This window comes from Mustela lutreola, chromosome 2, assembly GCF_030435805.1.
Source record: "Mustela lutreola isolate mMusLut2 chromosome 2, mMusLut2.pri, whole genome shotgun sequence".
Classification (NCBI taxonomy): domain Eukaryota; kingdom Metazoa; phylum Chordata; class Mammalia; order Carnivora; family Mustelidae; genus Mustela; species Mustela lutreola.
In genome coordinates this window covers 32751686-32771380 of record NC_081291.1, presented here as the reverse complement: position 1 = coordinate 32771380, position 19695 = coordinate 32751686, and the positions used below count along the sequence as shown (strand labels likewise).

The following is a 19695-nucleotide window of genomic DNA, read 5'->3' as shown; positions in this document are numbered from 1 at the left end:
TGTGGTTCGTACTAATTGCTGTTGAATAGCCATTGTCACGCTGAAAGACGGGAGAGAGGACTATTACTGATGTGTAGAACTCTAAATAATTTTCCCAAAGCGTGTCTGTGGAACACTAGTTCCACGAGACGATTCGTGGTAAGCCAGTATGTTCAAGAAGCCTTACCAACTCTCTCCTCTCCTATGTAGACATGCATCATGTTGATTAACATTTGGAAGACCCAGAGAAGTTCTGAAACACAGAAACCTGCTTAAACCAGTAGTTCCCAAATTTATCACTAGTATTATTTATTCCCACAATGCCCCCCACACCCACACAGTCATATACATTTTTTGTTTCCACTTATAACAAATACTTTGCTTCTCTGAAATATACTAATAAAATGCATTGTTACATGAAATGCACTGAACGAGTTCAGAACACTGAAGTTAAGACCACCTTCCAGGGAGAGACTAAGAAGCAGACAATAATGGCATTTTGAGGAGAACTTTCCTAAGGCAACGCTGTGACTTTTCCAGACTCTTCCAGACTGCTCAAATTCTGAAGATAGTATGACTATCAGGGAGACCCTTTTCCACTTGATCTGCTGATGTGTTTTCTTGTGGGGGCAGGACTCCTGCCTCCCTCACCCAGGATGGGTAAGCTTTCCATGAGAAAATGGTGATGAAGGCAAAGAGAAGGTAGCCAAAAATCAAAGAACAGATGAAAGTTCCAGATGCTTCTGTTGAATTGGACCACATTTTTACCTCACTTCCTCAGGGATGTGAAAGTTTGCCCGGATTAAATTTGACAGGATGAGATAAAGCATTGTTTTACAGTCCTTCATTTAACATGTTCCGGTTAGAACAAAATCCCAAAATACTGTGTCACTTTAACGGAAAATCACAGTAGCCCACTTTGCATGCCCAACGTAAAAGTTGTTCAACTCTGACCTACTTTTAAGCATCTGTGAGGAACTCCAAGATAAGCCTGTGGCCAGTACTCCTCAATGTTTCCCAGTCCTGCCCCTGGACAGGTGTGGATGGAAGAATTCTGAGGGCATTTGTATTTGGCAAACTACCCAATTTCTGAGAAGTAGATAGTTAACAGGAGTTAATTCAAATGGAGATTATAAAGAAATTGTCTTTGGATTGTTAAATTGAATGAACAACCTACATATTAAGCTCATTTATTTATAGTCTTCTGTTCAGTTTTAAATTTTTGTGTTTTAATTTGAGCACTGACCGTATTTGGGGGGCATTAAAAGAATATGTCAGTTCTTTGTTGTTGTTGTTTTAAGATTATTTATTTGACAGAGAGAGAGATCACAAGTAGGCTGAGAGGCAAGCAGAGAGAGAGGAGGAAGCAGACTCCCCGCCGAGCAGAGAGCCCGATGTGGGGCTCGATCCCAGGACCCCGGGACCATGACCCGAGCCAAAGGCAGAGGCCCCAACCCACTGAGCCACCCAGGTGCCCCAAGAATATGTCAGTTTTTAAGCACATGCCCCACTTTGTGGGGAGATGCTGATAATGGGATGGCTGTGCAGGTGTGGGGACCGGGGCATATGGGAAGTCTCTGTACCTTCCTCTCAGTTTTGGCATGAACCTAAAACTGCTCTAAAAAGAAAATTGAATCTTTAAAAAAAAAAATAGTCTAATCAGATTATATAGACTGTTGTCCATGTTTAAAAGGAACTCAGTCTTTATTCACAGAGTTTGGCACACTTGAAATGCACAGTTACAGTCCAATTATCCATTCCTTTATGAAGTCACAGGTTGGCCACTGAACACGTTTTAGCAGAGCCCATATAAAGGAAGTTGTCTAAGGAGCGTTGCCAGCAGCGGGTCTCTATCAGATGCAGCCTTCTTGAGAAATGAAATGCTGAGTTCCATGAACCTTTTAAATAGAAAATTGCTTTTTTTTTTGCTCTGTTGAATTCCAATGTTTTCTTCTTTGGGGTTGCTTGAATTTCAGATGGAACGTATCGAGGGAGAATCTTCACAAAGATAGAACCTCTGACTAGCCCTCTGTGACGTCCATGTGCATTGGCAGCCATGAAAAATACATGAATATGTTGGTTTCAAATTGGATTCCAGTAACTGACTGTAGCTTTGGGTTTTGTGGTGTTTGAGTTAAAGAAGAAAAAGGAACTCCATTCTTCTACTAGTTGAATATAGATAGGACAGACATATTTAATAGGAATGTTGGTTTCTCCCCACTGTGTGTAGGTGGCACATTGCCAGCCGGAGTGAATGTAGTGCCCAGTGTGGCTTGGGGTACCGCACATTAGACATCTACTGTGCCAAATACAGCAGGCTGGATGGGAAGACCGAGAAGGTTGATGACAGTTTTTGCAGTGGTCACCCCAAACCAAGCAACCAGGAAAAATGCTCAGGAGAATGTAACATGGGTGGCTGGCGTTATTCTGCATGGACTGAAGTAAGTTGGTTCTCACTCAGTGAGTCTTCTTCTTAGATGCTGAGTCTGATTGGTTGATGGTGGCTAATCGACGAACTGATTCGTTCTGTGATTGATTTACAATGCCTGACCTCATTCTGCAGAAGAGTACTGTGATCAATTTGTAATGTCTCACCATATGGCGCGGAACATGGTGTGTGGAAAAATGAGAGTGGTGAAACAACTCTTCTAATCCCTTTCTCCATACCCCACAGGCCACTCCGAGTTTTATTTTCTTATGGGGATTCACTAACGTTGACTGTAATATAAATCTGGTAGATAAATGGATAACATGAACAGATACTTCCCAAATCACAGCTAGAATTGGATCGGTTGGATGGTTGTTTCTTTTTTTTTTTTTTTTAAAGATTTTATTTATTTATTTGACAGAGAGATCCCAAGTAGGCAGAGAGGCAGGCAGAGGGAGCGGTGAGGAAGCAGGCTCCCTGCTGAGCAAAGAGCCCGAAGTGGGGCTCGATCCCAGGACCCTGAGATCGTGACCTGAGCTGAAGGCGGAGGCTTAACCCACTGAGCCACCCAGACGCCCCTGGGTGGTTGTTTTTTAAGGGCTGAAAGAGACAAGGTGGCCTAGCCAGGACCCCAACTCTGCTGGGGGAGAAACTTACAACAGTTTCGTGTAACGTATTTTCCTTCCAGTGTTCGAAAAGCTGCGATGGTGGAAGCCAGAGGAGAAGGGCTATTTGTGTCAACACCCGCAATGACGTCCTGGATGACAGCAAATGCTCACATCAAGAGAAAGTCACTGTTCAGAGATGCAGTGAGTTCCCCTGTCCACAGTGGGAAACGGCAGACTGGTCAGAGGTGAGAGAAGAGGGCTCTTATTTCCCCCAAGTCATCTCTGTTACCCTAATTCTGAGTCTCTCCAGCTCTCCTCAAGTCTACACCTGCTGTTTGCTTATCCCCTTCTCCCCTGGATGAAGCAACCGAGGTCCCCGATCAGCCCCAGGAGCGCTGTGCGGGGTGTGACTGGCCCACCGGTGACCGCAGGGGCACGGTGGGTTCGGCTGCATCATCCACTCTGATGGCTGCTGTTGGTGATTTTTGAAGTACCTATCTCTCCCTTTCCTCCTCTTTGAGCCTCCCACTAAATCATTGGAAAGGAAAATAAGGGCTTTATTAATTACAAAGCCATGCTGGCTTAGAGCTGAAGCTAAAGGGAAAAAAAAAAGGAGGCTTCCTATTTTCTCGTCTGTGAAATAAGAGAATTAGACCCCAGTAAGTGGTTTGTCTGCCGTACCCATCCCGTTGCTAATGGAAACCTGAGAAAAGAAAGGACTACTGGAGTGTTCCAGACTTCAGCCTCTCTCCTGCCTGACCTGGTGAAGCCGAAGGCAAGCCCTCATTGCTTAGCATTGGCGACAGCAAGAGAAAAATGCTGAAGCCTCTTTAGTCACTATTAACCCAGCCCGGTGAAATTCACACCACACAGGCGACTCCCTCAGCCTTCCCTCACGGAGGCAGGTGGAAGAGGAAACAGAAGGTCCCTGACTTATGGACCAAGTCAGGAATGCGGGGAAAGAGGTGTTGGTTTCTCTCCTACAGCTTCCGTGCCCATTTGCTTATCTCGACCATGTAAGCGCAGTGTTAACTGTTTACTTTCAACAGGAAATACAATACAGATCTTAAAAGGGTATTATTAATGGTCCTGAAATGGTAGGCAAGCAAGTACCTGTGAGTAACAGTATCTGATTCCCGCACAAGTGAACAACAAACCTACGGGTTTTGTTCTGTTAACAAGCTGCCTTAGCATCAAAGCTAGTGTTTGGTTTTAAAAAAAGATGAAAGAAGGGATTGAGCTAGAGTCTTACCTAAATGGCTAAGAATAGCTAAGGTATCATTTCAGATCAATTAACCTTTTTTGCAAGAAGACTTGCTAAAATGGAGGTGGGGGAGACATCAAACTAAAATGCAGGGTAATCCAGCATTCCTTAGCCTGAAAAACTGGGAAGAAAACAGCAAAATAATTATGAGGATCCCCAGGTAGTCAGAATTTTGGGGGGCTTATTACAGCTTTCTCTTTCACATGTTTCTGTATTTTTCAAATCTTCCACAATGCGCCTGGGTAGTAATGATGATGGTATTTAACATTTAATGAACATGTGCAAAGTATGTTACTTAGATTTTTTTTCATTCGGTCTTCACAATCCTTTGCAATAGGAACTTTGATTATCCTTTTGTAGAGATGAGAAAGGACAGAAGAGACAGAACTACAGAACTGTCCCTTGACTTAGTACCTGTAGCTGGTTGTAGTATGATTAAAACTCGCATTGTTCTGACTCATAAATTCCCCATGCTTAACTCCTGTCCTCGAAAATCACAGAATGTTGTTTTATGATACAGACTTGCCCCGACTTACAATGGTTCAACTTAACGATGTTTGTACTTTACGGTGATGTGAAAGCAATACACATTTAGCGGACGCTGTACTTGGCGTTTCGAATCTGGATCCTTTCCCGGACTGGCGATGGGTGGTACACACTCTCTTACGGTGCTGGGCGGCAGCGGCTTCCAGTCAGCTGTGCGGTCGAAATCATGTGAGGGTCAATCAGCCTCTGTCCGCACGACAGCTTTGCTTCTCACTTTCAGTACAGAATCCAGTAAATTGCATGAGATGTTCGACACTTTATTATAAACTAGGCTTCGTGTTGGACGACTTGGCCCCACCGTAGGCTAACGTGAGTGTTCTGGCCACGTTTCAGGAGGCCTGGCCTCTACTGAGAAGTGGGGTTGGTGAGAGGTAATAAGTGCATTTTTTGACTTAGGATATTTTGAGTTTGCAGCAGGTTTACCTGGATAGAACCCCGTCATAAGTCAGGGGACACATGTGTCTCATGGCGTAGTGCCAGGCTGAGTTCATTCTGGGCTTGACACCGTCCCAGAGCCTTTATAAATAAACACAGAATGAGCGACGGAAAGAAAGAGAGGAAGGAAGGAAGAAAGATGAGTCTTGATGCATTTACAGATTGCTAGCGGAGAGAGGAATGGCTGCGGGAAGGGAGCACATGTGTTCCTGATAATCCGTGAGTGATCCCCGGGAGCCACAACACGTGGTTCAGGAACACCCCTGATTGGCTGTGCTCTTTACCACAGTGCCTGGTCACCTGCGGAAAAGGGCATAAGCATCGCCAGGTGTGGTGTCAGTTTGGTGAAGATCGATTGAGTGATCGACTCTGCGACCCCGAGACCAAGCCGGCCTCCATGCAGACATGTCAGCAGCCAGAATGTGCGTCCTGGCAGGCGGGTCCCTGGGGACAGGTATTTTGAACGATAAAGTTCTTAACTACATTCTTTCCTTCTTATCTGAAGAGGGCTTGCAGAGGGGCATTCCAGGGGTGGGGATTTAACTGCTGGGCCTTGGGACTTGCACCATACCACCGCCACACCGGAAGGAACACGAGAAACTGCGGCCGTTTTGCCCAGGGTCTGCGGGATTGCTGCTCCCTCCTGGAGCCGATTGTTCCCTTTGCAGACCCTCGGGCAGGTCCTCGTCCTGGGGTGAAAACTGTGGATCGAGCACAAGAGTGCTGGAGCAAACTGACAACAGATCTTGTGTCTGGCTGGTATTACCTTCTAATGTGCTGCTGTGGGTCATCACAGAATGGGGTCCAGAGCCTTCAGTCTGGACCAGGATTTGGAAGGACTTTTGGGCTCACCTCTCATATATAAGTCAGACCCTTCCTACAGAAGGGATTTGCTCAGAAGTGGCAGGATCATCTCACTTTGCCAGGATCTTTTCTGAGTCCCCTTGTCTGCAAGTCCCACAGTCTTGACCTGAGCTATTCTTAAAGGAGAGAGTGAAAGACTCCCTTAGGCTCCCATTTGAGAAGCCACTGCTTTGGGAATTAAGTCCTTCCTAATATAGAAGCGAAAGTATCCTGGGTACTATTTAAGCAGCACTCTGAGTTCCCAAGAGAAGCAAAGCAGCTGTCTGCTGTCACTTTCACAGGCTCTTGAACAATAACTCTCCCCCCACCTGGCCCAGCCACAGCAACTCTCCTGGTGTATGTCTTTTTCCAGGATGCATGCAATAAATGGGAGCGGCTTTATCACAACCCCTTAAAATTTCTATCAAACAGACCCTCTTGGGAACCCTCCCACGCACAGGCAGCTGATCTTGTCTGATCCTACTAAACAGGAAGAATCTCTTACACTCCTAAGTCCAGCCTCCTTTTTGTTCGCGTCTGTATAACTCCTAGGGAATAAGAGGAAAACAGAGAAGAACCCAGCTCAGAATCACTATGAAGATTTGAGTATAATATCTTTTGGAACTAATGGGCCTATTTTTTTTTTTTAAATCTGGGTCTACACCAGACCAATCCTAGCCAGAGACTTGTTCTTCCTTTTATTGAACATGCAATTCAGGGTAACAGACTGTTTTGTTTTGTTTTAAATATGTTATTTAAGAGTAATACATGGCCAGAAGAGAAATTTTTTGCAAAATGTAATTTAGCAAAAAGAACAAAACAAAGCCCATTCCTTAACTCTGCACAGATTACTGGTATTGATACATTTGATTTTCTTCTCATATTTTTAGGCTAATATTAAGGGCATATTTCATCTGTTTCTTACTTGAAATAAGACACATGTCACACAACTAAGCAGTTCCATGTGAACGGCTCAGTGGCTTTTAGTACGTTCATAATGTAGTGCACTTGCCCACCCCACTAGTTCCAGAAATTTCTCATCACCCCAAAGTACCCAGAAAGCCATTTCTCTCCATTTTCCTCTGACCCTATAGTCCCTCGCAACCAATTGTCTGTTCTCTACTTCCATGGATTTACTTCTCAGTATTCTGTGTAAATGGAATCATACAGTATGTGACCTTTGGCTTCAGATATATTTCACATAGCATACATGTTCCAGGGTCTGAATTGGAGCACATATCTGTACCTCAGTCCTTTCTGTGGCTGCGTAATGTTGCATTATGCTGATGTACCTCATGTGTTTATCCATCTGTACCTGGCTGGACGTTTGGATGTTTGTACCTTTTGGATGTTGTGAATGGGGCTGAGATGAATGTTCAGGTATGAATACTTGCTTTAGTACCTGATTTCAATTCTTTTGGGGTGTATCCCCAGGAGTGGTATTGCTGGATCCTATGGTAAGTCTGTGTTTAACTTTTTAACAGTTTTCCACAGAAGCGGCACCATTTTACATTCCTACCGACAGCACACAAGGATTCCGATTTCCTTGTCTGTGCCAACGCTTTTATTTGCCCACTTCTCAATTATGGCTCTCCTAGTGGGAGTAAAGTAGTATATCATTATGATTTTGATTTTGTATCTTCTCTAATAACAAATGGGACTGAGAATCTTTTCATTTGCCCATTTAAAAAAAAATTGTAATTATGGTCAAAAAACATACCACATCAAATTTACTATCTTAACCATTCTTTTAAGATTTTATTTATTGAGAGAGAACGAGAAAGAGAGAGCATGAGCTGGGGGAGGGGCAGAAGGGAGGGAGATAGAGAATCTCATGCAGACTCTGAACTGAGCACAGAGCCTGACGTGGGGCTCGATCTCACCACTTGGAGATCATGACCTGAGCCAAAGTCAAGAGTCGGACACTTAAACTGACTGAACCACCCAGGCGCCCCCCATCTTAACCATTTTAGAAGTATACAGTTTTTTGTTGGTTTTTATTTTTGCGGTTTTTTTTTTTTCCCCAAAAGATTTTACCTATCCACTTTAGAGAGAGAGCAGGGAGAGGGTCAGAGGGAGAGTAGTAAGAGAGGGAGGGGGACAATCACATTCCACACTGAATGCAGAGCCCCCCACTGGGCTTGATCCCACGACCCAGGATCACGACCTGAGATCATGACCCGAGCAAAAATCAAGAGCCAGCTCAACCTCCTGAGCCACCCATGTGCTCCTTAAACATACAGTTTAACAGTGCGTCTTTTCCTATTCTTTAATGAAGTTTGCTTTTTGCTGTTGAATTATAGCCGTTCTGTATATTGTGGTTTTCAACCCTTTATCAGATATTTGACTTGCAAATATTTTCTCCAGTCCTGTGGTAGGTTGCCTTTCTAGTCTGCACATGGTGTCCATTATCACAAATTGTGATAAAATACAACTTACCCATTTTTTTCTTTTGCCTGTGCTTGGATATGCTAATATCCAAGAGATCATTACTAAATTCCACGTCACAAAGCCTTTAGATAATCTTTTCCTCTCAGCGTTTTATAGTTTTAGCTCTTACGTTGAGGTCTTTGATCTATTTGGGGTTAATTTTTATGTACAGTGTGAGTTAGGACTTCACCTTCATGCTTTTGCATATAGATAGCCACTTGTGCCATGACCATTCATTAAAAAGATTATTCTTTTCCCCATTGTGTGGCTGCGAATTTATTGGAAACCATTCGGCCATAGATGTATGGGTTTATTGCTGGACTCAATTCTATTCTATTTTGTTTCGATCACTGTAGCTTTGTAGTAAGTTTTGAAATTAGGGATGTATCGAGTCACAGTCAAGGAGTTGAACTCCTGCAAATAAAATTCCAGTGGGAGGTAGAAATAATTCCAAGTATCTAAGTGGTAATTGATGAATATGATTTGTGCAAAGCTGGTTGCTCTCTTAATTTCTCTGGGTGCCAGCCCTCTGTTCCACTATGATGGAAAATTTTTTTCTTATAAAATTTGCTGAAATGTGCATACCTTCTGTTGTGTTTCTTTCCCTCAGTGCAGTGTCACTTGTGGACAGGGATACCAGCTAAGAGCAGTGAAATGCATCATTGGGACTTACATGTCTGTGGTAGATGACAATGACTGCAATGCAGCAACTAGACCTACTGATACCCAGGTAAGTCTCCTTTGTCCAGCTCAGGGCTTGGCTTTGGGCACCAAAATGCTGGCCCTTCCCCATGGTTCAGCCACAGTTGAAGTCCTTCCATATATAAGTGTGTAGGTAGAGCCACCGGCTAATTAACTAAGTGGTCCAGATGTACCTATCTGCTGCATTTTGAATCGAATACTTTATGTACCAGGATCATTCTTCTCTGGTTCTTTGAAGTATATGTACGTTGGATTCTGATTATTTTATTGGCTAGCAACTGTTGATCGTTTGGTTCTGTATTCTTGAACTCAGACTTTTTTTTAAGTAAGTGACTTCAGGTGTAGCAGATAGTGTTATGTGTTGGAGCAACTCTGCACCAGCTCACAAGAGCTCATTGCTAAATTCTCAGGAATTGGGCAAGCTGGTTGCTAAACAGAAGCATTATTAAAATGGAAAATATAAACCTATGATTAAATAGATGGTATTCAAAACAAAGCTGATTAAGCCAGCCTTACCTGTCACTCTCTTTGCTTTACTCCATTTTGCTATTCTCTGTGCTCCTGCGGTGATTTACACGTACATTTGTATCTGTAAGGTGGAAATACTGAATAATGGTGAGCTAGTGCACATCTCTTCCCGAGTCTGACTTCGTGGTCCTCATGTTGACCAGCTATTATGGTAGTGTGTACACCACAGAAATCAGCAAATGCTGTAATTCTAGATTTAAATTATTTTTTTTAGACTTCAGAAAGTGATGGAGAAAATAATAATAATAAAGATTTCGCAGAATCTATGTTATGCCTCAAAGAGTCTCACGTCCAGGGCTGTCACATTGTAAATAACACATCAAATGAAGGAAATATCCTTCTGGCATTTGGAAATCATTGTCTGCTTCGGCACAGGAGTCACTCAGGTCACAGGTAAATGAATGGAGTTCTGACATCGATCTTGATCGTTTCCCTGTCACCTTACTCTTCAACATAAAATATCAACTCCCATTCATGTCAGAACTGTACTTATTCAGCGATTACAACCTGTTTTTTGGCCATAGATCCAAGAATCCAACAAAAATCACCCGAAGTATTCTGTGAGACTCAATTGACCGTGTGGAATTTTAAAGGAAGAATTGTAGATATTATTGTTATATGTAAACTGTGTAGCATATATAGCAGTAAAATTTTATATCAGTAAAATTTATAAGCAAACAAATATCTAAATACCAGGATAGACATAACATGTGCCTGTAATGTGAGTGTGCGTGTGTGTGTGTGTGTGTATAAATATGTTTCTACAAATACACACACATACACCTTTTTTCTCAAGAGAGCCAGTTGGCAATCACTACCAGCACCTTCCTCTTCGTGGGTATGGATTTTAGCATCATTTATGCAAAGAGACTGTGTAAGGAGAAGACTTGGGTTTGTAAATCAGTTTTGCTGACTTCCAAAGACAGGATTTGAACCTTGACCATGCCCAGAGCTCATGTCCTGGGGCCCCATCTGGCCAGTGTCCTGCTTCTGTTCTGAGCACTTTCCGTGTGTGTTGTTAACAATGGACTAAGAGTGTCAAAAAGTAAATGAATACAGCATTGTTGTTCATGTTGTAATTGATGAATGACAAACACCACTTGTGACTTGTGCATCTTTTTTTTTTTTTTTTACATCACTGACATATTCTAAACCACACGCTAAATGCCTGTGAAATGTTAGCTATTACATCTACACGGTCACAAGGTGAAGACTTAGCAACTCCCTTAGAGCTTCAAAATACACATTTCTCTCTGAATTGCTCCGTAAGTTCTGAAGGAGTATAGGGCAGCTCCTGCAGTTGAAGCATATGGACAATTTCTTCACCATGGGAAAAGTAGCCTGTGGTTTTCTTTGGACCGTAGGCAGAAGAATAGGCAAGGTCTCGAGCCAAGAAATAGAATTTCCCCCTTCGGTCTGGAAGCTCCCTGATACTGGGCTGAGCACTGAGGTCACCACACATTGCGCCATGCCTGGACATCTCAAGCATTTAACGGATACATACTTACTCAAAGAATATTTTCTGAATTGTGAGCAAGTACTCATTTCTGTTTTCCCATTTATAAATCTGAAAATGTTATTTATAGCAGATAACCTCAGCTCACTGTAGTGATTTCCTCCGAGTGATCAAGGAGGGTCCTATCCGTTTCAGGCATTGGCATCATGACTATAGCCCTTGGATCTGGATTTGATCTAGATTTCATCAGCACCATGGGAGTTCTCTTTAGGGAAACTTAGAACACCAGTTCCTGATGAGCACATTCTGATTAGGAAATTAATTGAAATGTGAGAACAGGATTTGGTCTTCAGAGCTGTTAAAAATTGACAGTTGATCATTTTAAAACAATATCCTGTTCTTTTCCTACCTAGGTGCCATTTTACCACGTTTTTGTCTCTTTCTACTTGAACAGGCAAATAACTATTGTATTAAACATCATTCAGGAAATATCGGGGCACGCTCAGAGTGACTCAGAGTATGCCGCATTTTATAGATGAAAACATGGGGGCTGACAGAGGACCTGTGATTTGCCCCGAATCACACAGAAATCAGAGGTCTTAGAATTCTTAGCCCTTAAATTTGTATTCACCTTGCCAAGTAAAGTGTGCATGGACTTCACAGTAACTTTGGCTTTTGTCCCCCTCCCCCATCTAGGACTGCGAATCACCATCTTGTCACCCTCCCCCTGCTGTCCCGGAAACGAGGAGGAGTACACACAGTGCACCCAGAACCCAGTGGCGATTTGGGTCTTGGACACCAGTAAGAAATAGATGGAAGACATAGAGCGGGTGAAAGGGGAGGCGGGGGTTCTCTGACGTGACTGTAGGAAGTAGGTTATTGTCCAGTGAATCAGCGTTTCCAAATAACATACCTACATCATTTTATGTCAACACCCAGTGCTCAGCCACTTGTGGAAAAGGTACTCGCCTGAGATACGTCAGCTGTCGGGATGAGGACGGCTCTGTGGCTGACGAGAGCGCCTGTGTGACCCTGCCCAGGCCGGTGGCAAAGGCAGAATGTTCTGTGACCCCCTGTGGACGGTGGAAAGCTTTGGACTGGAGCCCTGTAAGCGAGTGGATTCTTTTAGAATTGGGAAAGGACTGGGGGAACCATAAGAGGATGACTAGGGACAGGTCCCACATGTCAATGGGTATTATTTTACAATTGGACTTAGTCTGTGATTTAAATTATTTTGCCTCATGTATGTACAGATGGTATGAATCTTAACCAGATGTGCAAGGAATGGATGCTGTGAAGGTGTGTAAATCAGTGGGCAGTTTCCTTTGCCCCATCCTGTTGGGTTGACTGGAAAACCTTGTGTTAATTGAGTCACATTGAGAATGTAAGAGGCTGGTGGTGGACTACAAATGCCAGAGAGAAGAAGGGAGTAAGGAGAGGTCCTCTTGCCTGGAGTCTGGATGCCTCCAGTAACCTCAGTTTCTTGAAATCCAGTGGCTCTTGGCTTCCCTGTCCAGAGTGGAAAGTGGGAATCCTCACTTAGTACCATGGGCTCAGCCTCCTCTGCACACCAGGCACCATCAGCGGGTTTCTATAAAAGTAGAAGAACCTTAGGAAAAAAAAAAAAAAGTAGAAGAACCCTTCTCAGAGCACCTGGGTGACTTAGTCAGTTATGCATCTAACTTGATTTCCACTCAGGTCATGATCTCAGGGTCGTGGAGTGGAGCCCTGTGTGGGGCTCTGCACTCAGCGTGGCATCTGCTTGCCCCTCTCCTTCTGCTTGCCTTCACGCTCCATCGCTCTCTTTCTCTTTCAAATAAATAAATAAAATCTTAAGAGAAAGAAAGAGAGAAAGAAAGAAAGAAAGAAAGAAAGAAAAGGAAAACCTTTGTCTTCAGGCAGTTCCTGCTTTCTGCCTTGCAAAAATCCCAGAGCCCAGGAAATACAAAGCTTAGGATAGGTGAAAAGAAGCCCTAAGGAAAACAGAGAATTAATAGCTCAATAAATATCATGACGTATGTATGAAATTTGAGTAGAGTCAAAGAGAGCCAAGTAAAAATCTGGATCCTGACATTTACTGGCCGTATGACCTTGAGCAGTTTGCTTAAAGTTTTTGAGCCCAATTTCTTCTCTTAAAAGACCAAAGAAGAATACCTACCTTACAAGATTGTTGTAAGTATTATTTGAGATTACCTTTGTTAAATGCTTAGTACTAAGTAGATGCTCAATAAATGGTAGATAATCTCACTCTCCTGCCTTGAGCTTTCAGTCTGTCCATCCATCCATCCATCCATTAAATACATCTGTCTGTGCACCAAATATTTGTAAAAGCTTAGTATAGAAAAAGCAATGAGCAGCAAATAATAAAGCTCTGGCCTTCATAGAGATCATTCTGATGGAGGTTCCAATCAATGAACAAATAAAGAAATATCTATATACAGCAACAAACACTGACAAGTACTAGAAAAATGTCAAGGAGAATCAGGGCATAGGGAAAGCTGGGATGTGCTTCCAGACTGGGTGGACAAAGAAGGCCAAATAGTATATTGAGCAAGACTTGAATAAAGTGAGGGAGTATTGTCTAATGGACGTCTGTGTTGTAGAGGAAAAGGTACAGCCGGTGCAAAGATCCTGAGCAAGGAGTTCTGGGCATATTCAAGGAACATCTGTAATCCCAGTTTAGCTAAAGTGCTGTGTGTGGAGAGTGACAGGAGATGGGTCAAGGAGATGGCCTTCCTTCCAGGCCAAGATGAGGACTTCGGACATGATTCAGAGTGAATTAGGAAGTCACTGGAGAGAATGGCCTGATCTTTCATTTGTAAGGGCCATGGTTTGTGATACAACAGACTTGGGCTGGGGTAGAGGGTGTCCAGATTGTGAGCAGGATCCCAGCTGAAAAAGCCACTGCAGTAGCCCGGGCCGGGGCAGGTAACCATGACGATGACGAGAAGTGGCTAGATTGGGGGTGTAGAGTGACTACCGAGCAGACAGTTTCTCAGTGAAATGGCTGGAGGGTGGAAAGACAAGGGAGCAGGTAAGGATGACACCAAGGTTGGGGGCCTGAGCAGCAGGGTGAGCAGCGGGCTGTTCACAGAAAATGCACATGGGTGGGTTTGTGACTGCCAGTGACCAATCCTTTCTCTTTCTGGATGTTCAACGTAGTGCTCCGTGACGTGTGGGCAAGGCAGGGCCACCCGGCAAGTGGTATGTGTCAACTACAGTGACCACGTGATTGATCAGAGTGAGTGTGACCCAGATTACATCCCAGAAACCGACCAGGACTGTTCCACATCGCCGTGCCCTCAGCGGACCCCAGACAGTGGTCTCGCTCAGCACCCCTTCCACCATGAGGATTCCCGTCCCCGGAGCGCCGGGCCCAGCCGCACCCATGTGCTCGGGGGAAACCAGTGGAGGACTGGCCCCTGGGGAGCAGTGAGTATTCCCTGACGTCTCTCTCTCTACTTGGCTTTCTTCTCTTCCACACTTTCAGCTTTGGGAGCAAACAGATTAGAAGCACCTTTTCTTCTCACAAGGGATTGGTATTGTATGTTTTCATCTGTTTTGGGTGAACCATCATGGGTTCATTGCAGTCCCTGAAAAGGTGTCCCCCGATAGTGTCTGTTATAAGCTACCTGACCTGGATGGAAGGGGTATGTCCCAGCTGGCCCAGAAGATTCCATGACTCTGAGGCGGTGCTGGGAAGACCGTGATGACATAAAGAGGAATCCCAGAGGCTAGAGCCACAGGCAGCTCCTACCCGTAAGGAAATTAAAAGGACCGAGGAAGTTTTCTGAAAGGGAGCTCTTAGGAAGGTCATTTTCCTTCTTGCTATTTTCCAGGTGAGCAGAGTCTCAAAGTGGCACAGTTGCTGTGTAATTTGTAGTAGTGGTTCATTGCCCTGGAGTGGGGGCCACACTAGTCTAGATAATTCTGTGCTTGGGGTAGAAGTACCATGCCTGATGGCCAATGGCACAGCCTCCAAGTGAAGATGACTTGGAGTCAAAGACTCAGATTTTGAAGACTTCAAATTTTGAAGTCTTCAGTGGGTCCCCTATTCTCCATGGGCCTCAGGTTCCTCGTCTGTAAAACAAAGTAAACAGTAATTCCAGCATTTCTGGGTTGTGGTAAGAAATAAATGTGATGACAGCAGTCAAGTCCTTTGCACACTGCCCATCCCCCACCCATCCCTCCCCAGAGTGAGAACTTCCTCATTATTCTTATCATTGTCCTTCACATTAGGAAGATCTTGAAAGATATTTAATAGTCACAGGGAGAATAGGATCTTAGAATAGGATCTTAGAATCTTTTTGGGTTTTTTACTGAATAATTTACCCCCAAATCTTTCTTATGTGGAATACTGGACCATGTCTAATGGAATGGCAGAAGGGGTAAGGTATCAAGGGACCCTCTCGAGGTGTGGGGAATTAGAAGGTGTCCAGTAATCACGCTGGGGTCTTCATTTTAATTGTTTACTCATAGTTTCCTTCTCATAACACTAATGGTGCTTAATTATTTCTGAACCAAAAAGCATTAGAAGGAAACTGCCTCCTACCATGGTTATGTTTCAGTAAATGAGATTTCCTTTCTCCTGAATACTGATTAGCCACTGAGCATTTTGACTCACAAAAAGCACTGGTTGTAGGCAGGAGGACATCTGCTCCATTGCCCAGGACCTTCGCTCCCACTCTTCTTTCTTGCTCTCCAACTTTAAGGCTTCCTTTGCCTGAGGTAAAAGAAATTTGGGTTCAGAGAAGTTAAAGGGTGATCAGTGGAGGTAATCACTGAGTGGTCCCACAATATCTCTGGTTGAAAAATTTCAAAACTCACATGTGTATTCTAATGATAGCACTAGAACTCCTTAAAAAGAAAAAATTCAAAGCTATTCTTACTTAGGAGTACATTTGGAGACGATGCATTCTTTCAGAATTGAATGATTCTGCCCTTGGGCAGTGTTCCCAATTAGGGAGGATTAAGTAACCTTTTTGCAGCAATGGGCAATACCATTCTTTGCCTTGTTGTGCCTGTTTTTTGTTTGGGGATTTTTTTTTTTTTTCTAAGTTAAGTGAGGCTGAAGATGGACAATGTGATTTTTTTTCAGCTCTAGCTTGCTGTGCCTGACCTGCTCCCAGGAGTGTGTGGAATGTACATGCATCTTTGCTTGGTGTAGTACACAAACTATGTGATTCTCCCTGCTTTCCATGGCCGGAAAGGCAGCAAAGAATCATAAACACTGGGGGATGGGAATCTAATGTTTTCAGTGGATCCCGGCATCAAAACCTCATTTGATAGTACATTTCTGCATAAACCTGAACCCTGTGTGAGGCTGTCTCCCTTGTTACCAATTAGGAGTCTCTGGTTGTGAACAAAAGAAAAACAGCTGCCTCAAGTGAAAATAAAACAAACAGCATTTTTCATGCGGCCCCGGTAGAGACAGAGGGCAAAGCATCCCCAGAGATCTCGCTCAGCGGTTGGCAAATCTTTTTTGCAAAGGACCAGATAGTCTTTTCTGTTATGTGGATCTTATAGTCTCTGTCACAACTAACCAGCTCTGCTGTTGGAGCACAAAAGCAGGAATAGGCAATACATAAACGAGGGGGCATGACTATGTTCCAATAAAACTTTATTTATCAAACAGGTAGTAGGTCATATTTGGCCTTCATGCTGTATCTTGCCAACCCCTCTCTAGACGGAGCAGAAATTAGAGGAAAATTGCTGTAGGGAATTTCTGTCTTAATAAATCCCTTTTAACTCTCATCTACCCTGCTCAGGATTCAAATTCTCAGGAAAAGTCTCATAGACCCAGCTTGTTCTACCTGCCCACTCCCTGACTGGGAAGGGCAGTGTATTTTAATAGGTAGTCCCACCAAGATGACATCCATTGGAGAAGAAATGGTCCCTTTAAGGAGAATTGGGGTTCCAGATATGAGGGGAAGTATGCTAGGCAAATAAGAAAAACAGATGTTCCTCACCTCTTGTTCCTGCCAAGACTGTTCCTTCTTACTCTGGCCCATGTGAATGATGGGTGCAGGTTTTATTCGGAGAAATGTTTACCTAGGGAAATATGTCCTCTTAAAAGGACAGTTAGATTGCAGCAGGGTGCCTAGGTGACGCATTTGGTTAAGCACCTGACTCTTGGTTTTGGCTCAGGTCATGATCTCGCAGTGGTGGGATCGAGCCAGTGTTGGGCTCTGTGCTCAGTGCAGAGCCTGCTTCAGATTCTCTCTCTCTCTCTCTCCCTGTCACTGAAATAAAAAAAATAAAGTCTTTAAAAAAAAAAAAAAAAAGACAGGCAGATTATTAACGAAGTCAAAAGTGAAATTCTGTAAACATGGAATAGAACTAAGAATCCCTGCTAATTAAAAAAAAAAAAAAAAATGGCCAAATTAAACCTGGAGAAAAATTATGTACAATACTTAACTTGTCCACGGGATCATAAAGACCCAAACAGGCCCTGAGTTCAGATAGTTCAAGATTGTACAGTGTAGTTCCTTGGCCCCAGCTAAGCACTCTCTCCACCTCTTTGGTCAGATTTTCAGTAGGAAACATCTGATTGGTCACTGGGTGGATTGGTTGTCCTTCCATCAGGTGACCAGCTTTGCTCCAGTCAGCCATATTGGAGGGAGGGTAGCTTGTGGCTTATGGAGCTGTTGTTTCCACTGACTTTAATTGGACAGGCCGTGGTGTACATAACCTGGGACTGGTGCTATGAGAGCTAACAGAAACACAGGTAATGACATTGACCCCTCCTTCAAGGAGCTTACCGTTTCATTGAGGTAGTAATGCTCACAGGTAAGGTAGTAAAAGAATGATCCAAGATTGTGTTATCAAGGGAAAAATTCAAGGGCCAAAATATATATTACAGATGTACTTACAATATGGAAGTTCCTTCCTAACATTATACATTCTGGTCCCCAAAGTCAATTAAGATAATAATGCTGTGCTTTCTGTGATGTCCCAAGTTGTTTAAAAAGAGAAAACAAGTGTGTTCAAGTTCAGAGTCATTATATCAGAATCCTCGGGGAATGGAGATGAAATTTTTATAAATCAGAAATTGCCTAAGTGTTTTCTCAGAGAGAAGTCGTAAATCTGATTTCCTGTTCAACATTTTAAAATTAAACCCAATGTATTTCAAAGTAACACATAATTTGTCCAGTATAGGCAGAGAAATTGAGCTTAGGTCCAATGCAGTAAGCCCAAAAATAAATTCACAGCTTTATTTGGAAAAAGCTGACCAGCAGGAAGCATTGTTTGCAGGTATTTTGAAGTAACCCTGGTTTGAGCTGGGGTTCCTAAAAAGCACAAATCTGCCATCAGAACCTAGAACTTAAAAAAAAAAAAAAAAAAAAGTTGCCAGTGCGGTTGGAGGCTTGATAAATAACTCATGGAAATTGCACTGCTTTGAGGACTAGTTGGTTTTTTTTAATAGGCAAACTGATTTTACAAGTTAAGGATCAGAATGGAGGATACTAGCAAACACATTGGTTTTGAAAAGATAAGAGCACTGTGGAAAGAAAAAAAAAAACACTCAAGATGTAGATAAATAAGAGAACTATGACAAGCTCGTGTGGGAAATTAGCTGAAATGCAAACATAATTCAGTGACAACCATGAGAGAAAACAGTAGACAGAAAGTACCCCTGAAGAGAGGCTTGTCAATATGGAATCCAATTAAGGTCCTTGTGGAAGTGGAAAAATAAATTAAAAAACACATCTTGCTGCCATCACCCACTGAAGTCAGGGCTGTTGTGAAGGGAGAGACTGGAACATTCCCTGTGAGGAAATGATGTCTAAGTGACATTCCATGATGCTTTGGGTAATTGAATGAGTTGATATGGAGGCTCCAATTCAATAACTGGTGTGTCGTTAAGCAGGTGATTTGACCTCTGTGTTGAAAGGGCAGTCAATTGTTGGATCTAAATAAGCACTTGGATTTTGAAAAGAAAAGTGTTTCTCATAGACTATGGTGTCCATCATTCTCAGGGATGCAAAGGCGTTAAAGGAAGACAATAAATGGGACTGCTTTGGAAGTCACAAGACATTATCATTCATGGGGGAATCTTTTGAACACCTACCGAGGTCCTAATTTGCGGAAGGGAGAAGCCCTATTTCTACCGTCCAGGGGTTTAGAAGGCATATGCAGGAGAAAGCCCCACAGAAGGGAAGTTCTTGTGCTTGCTTTCTGTCCATTGTCTGGATGACCTGAGAGTGCATTCTGTCACATTTGCCTCTGACCTTCCAACCAGCCACTTTTTGTGTCCATAAGCTGCAGGTGGAGGTGGGGATAACCTGCTGACTAATGTCTGATGTGTTCAGTGTTCCAGTACCTGTGCTGGTGGATCCCAGCGGCGTGTGGTTGTGTGTCAGGATGAAAACGGATACACTGCAAATGACTGCGTGGAGAGGATAAAACCTGATGAGCAGAGAGCCTGTGAATCTGGCCCTTGTCCTCAGTGGGCTTATGGCAACTGGGGAGAGGT

At 43.4% G+C, this 19695-nt stretch overlaps 1 protein-coding gene and 1 long non-coding RNA gene across 6 annotated transcripts in view; one reads left to right on the top strand and one right to left on the bottom strand.

Moving 5' to 3' along the window:
• The window catches only part of ADAMTS9 (ADAM metallopeptidase with thrombospondin type 1 motif 9), a 164176-nt gene that overhangs the window by 68653 nt on the left and 75828 nt on the right, over positions 1 to 19695 (top strand). For all 5 annotated transcript variants that reach the window (XM_059161434.1, XM_059161432.1, XM_059161433.1 and 2 more), the window contains exons 20-27: positions 2210 to 2420; positions 3096 to 3260; positions 5550 to 5714; positions 9144 to 9263; positions 11916 to 12020; positions 12159 to 12326; positions 14382 to 14651; positions 19532 to 19693. In XM_059161434.1, the coding sequence (XP_059017417.1) occupies positions 2210 to 2420; positions 3096 to 3260; positions 5550 to 5714; positions 9144 to 9263; positions 11916 to 12020; positions 12159 to 12326; positions 14382 to 14651; positions 19532 to 19693 (1366 nt within the window). The remainder of the gene's footprint in view (positions 1 to 2209; positions 2421 to 3095; positions 3261 to 5549; positions 5715 to 9143; positions 9264 to 11915; positions 12021 to 12158; positions 12327 to 14381; positions 14652 to 19531; positions 19694 to 19695) is intronic.
• Positions 15638 to 19695, bottom strand: part of LOC131824102 (uncharacterized) — a 35350-nt gene continuing 31292 nt past the window's right edge. Inside the window, exons 7-8 of the long non-coding RNA XR_009350748.1 lie at positions 17189 to 17449; positions 15638 to 15942 (exon numbers count right to left, since the gene is read on the bottom strand). This is a non-coding gene — a long non-coding RNA (uncharacterized LOC131824102). The remainder of the gene's footprint in view (positions 15943 to 17188; positions 17450 to 19695) is intronic.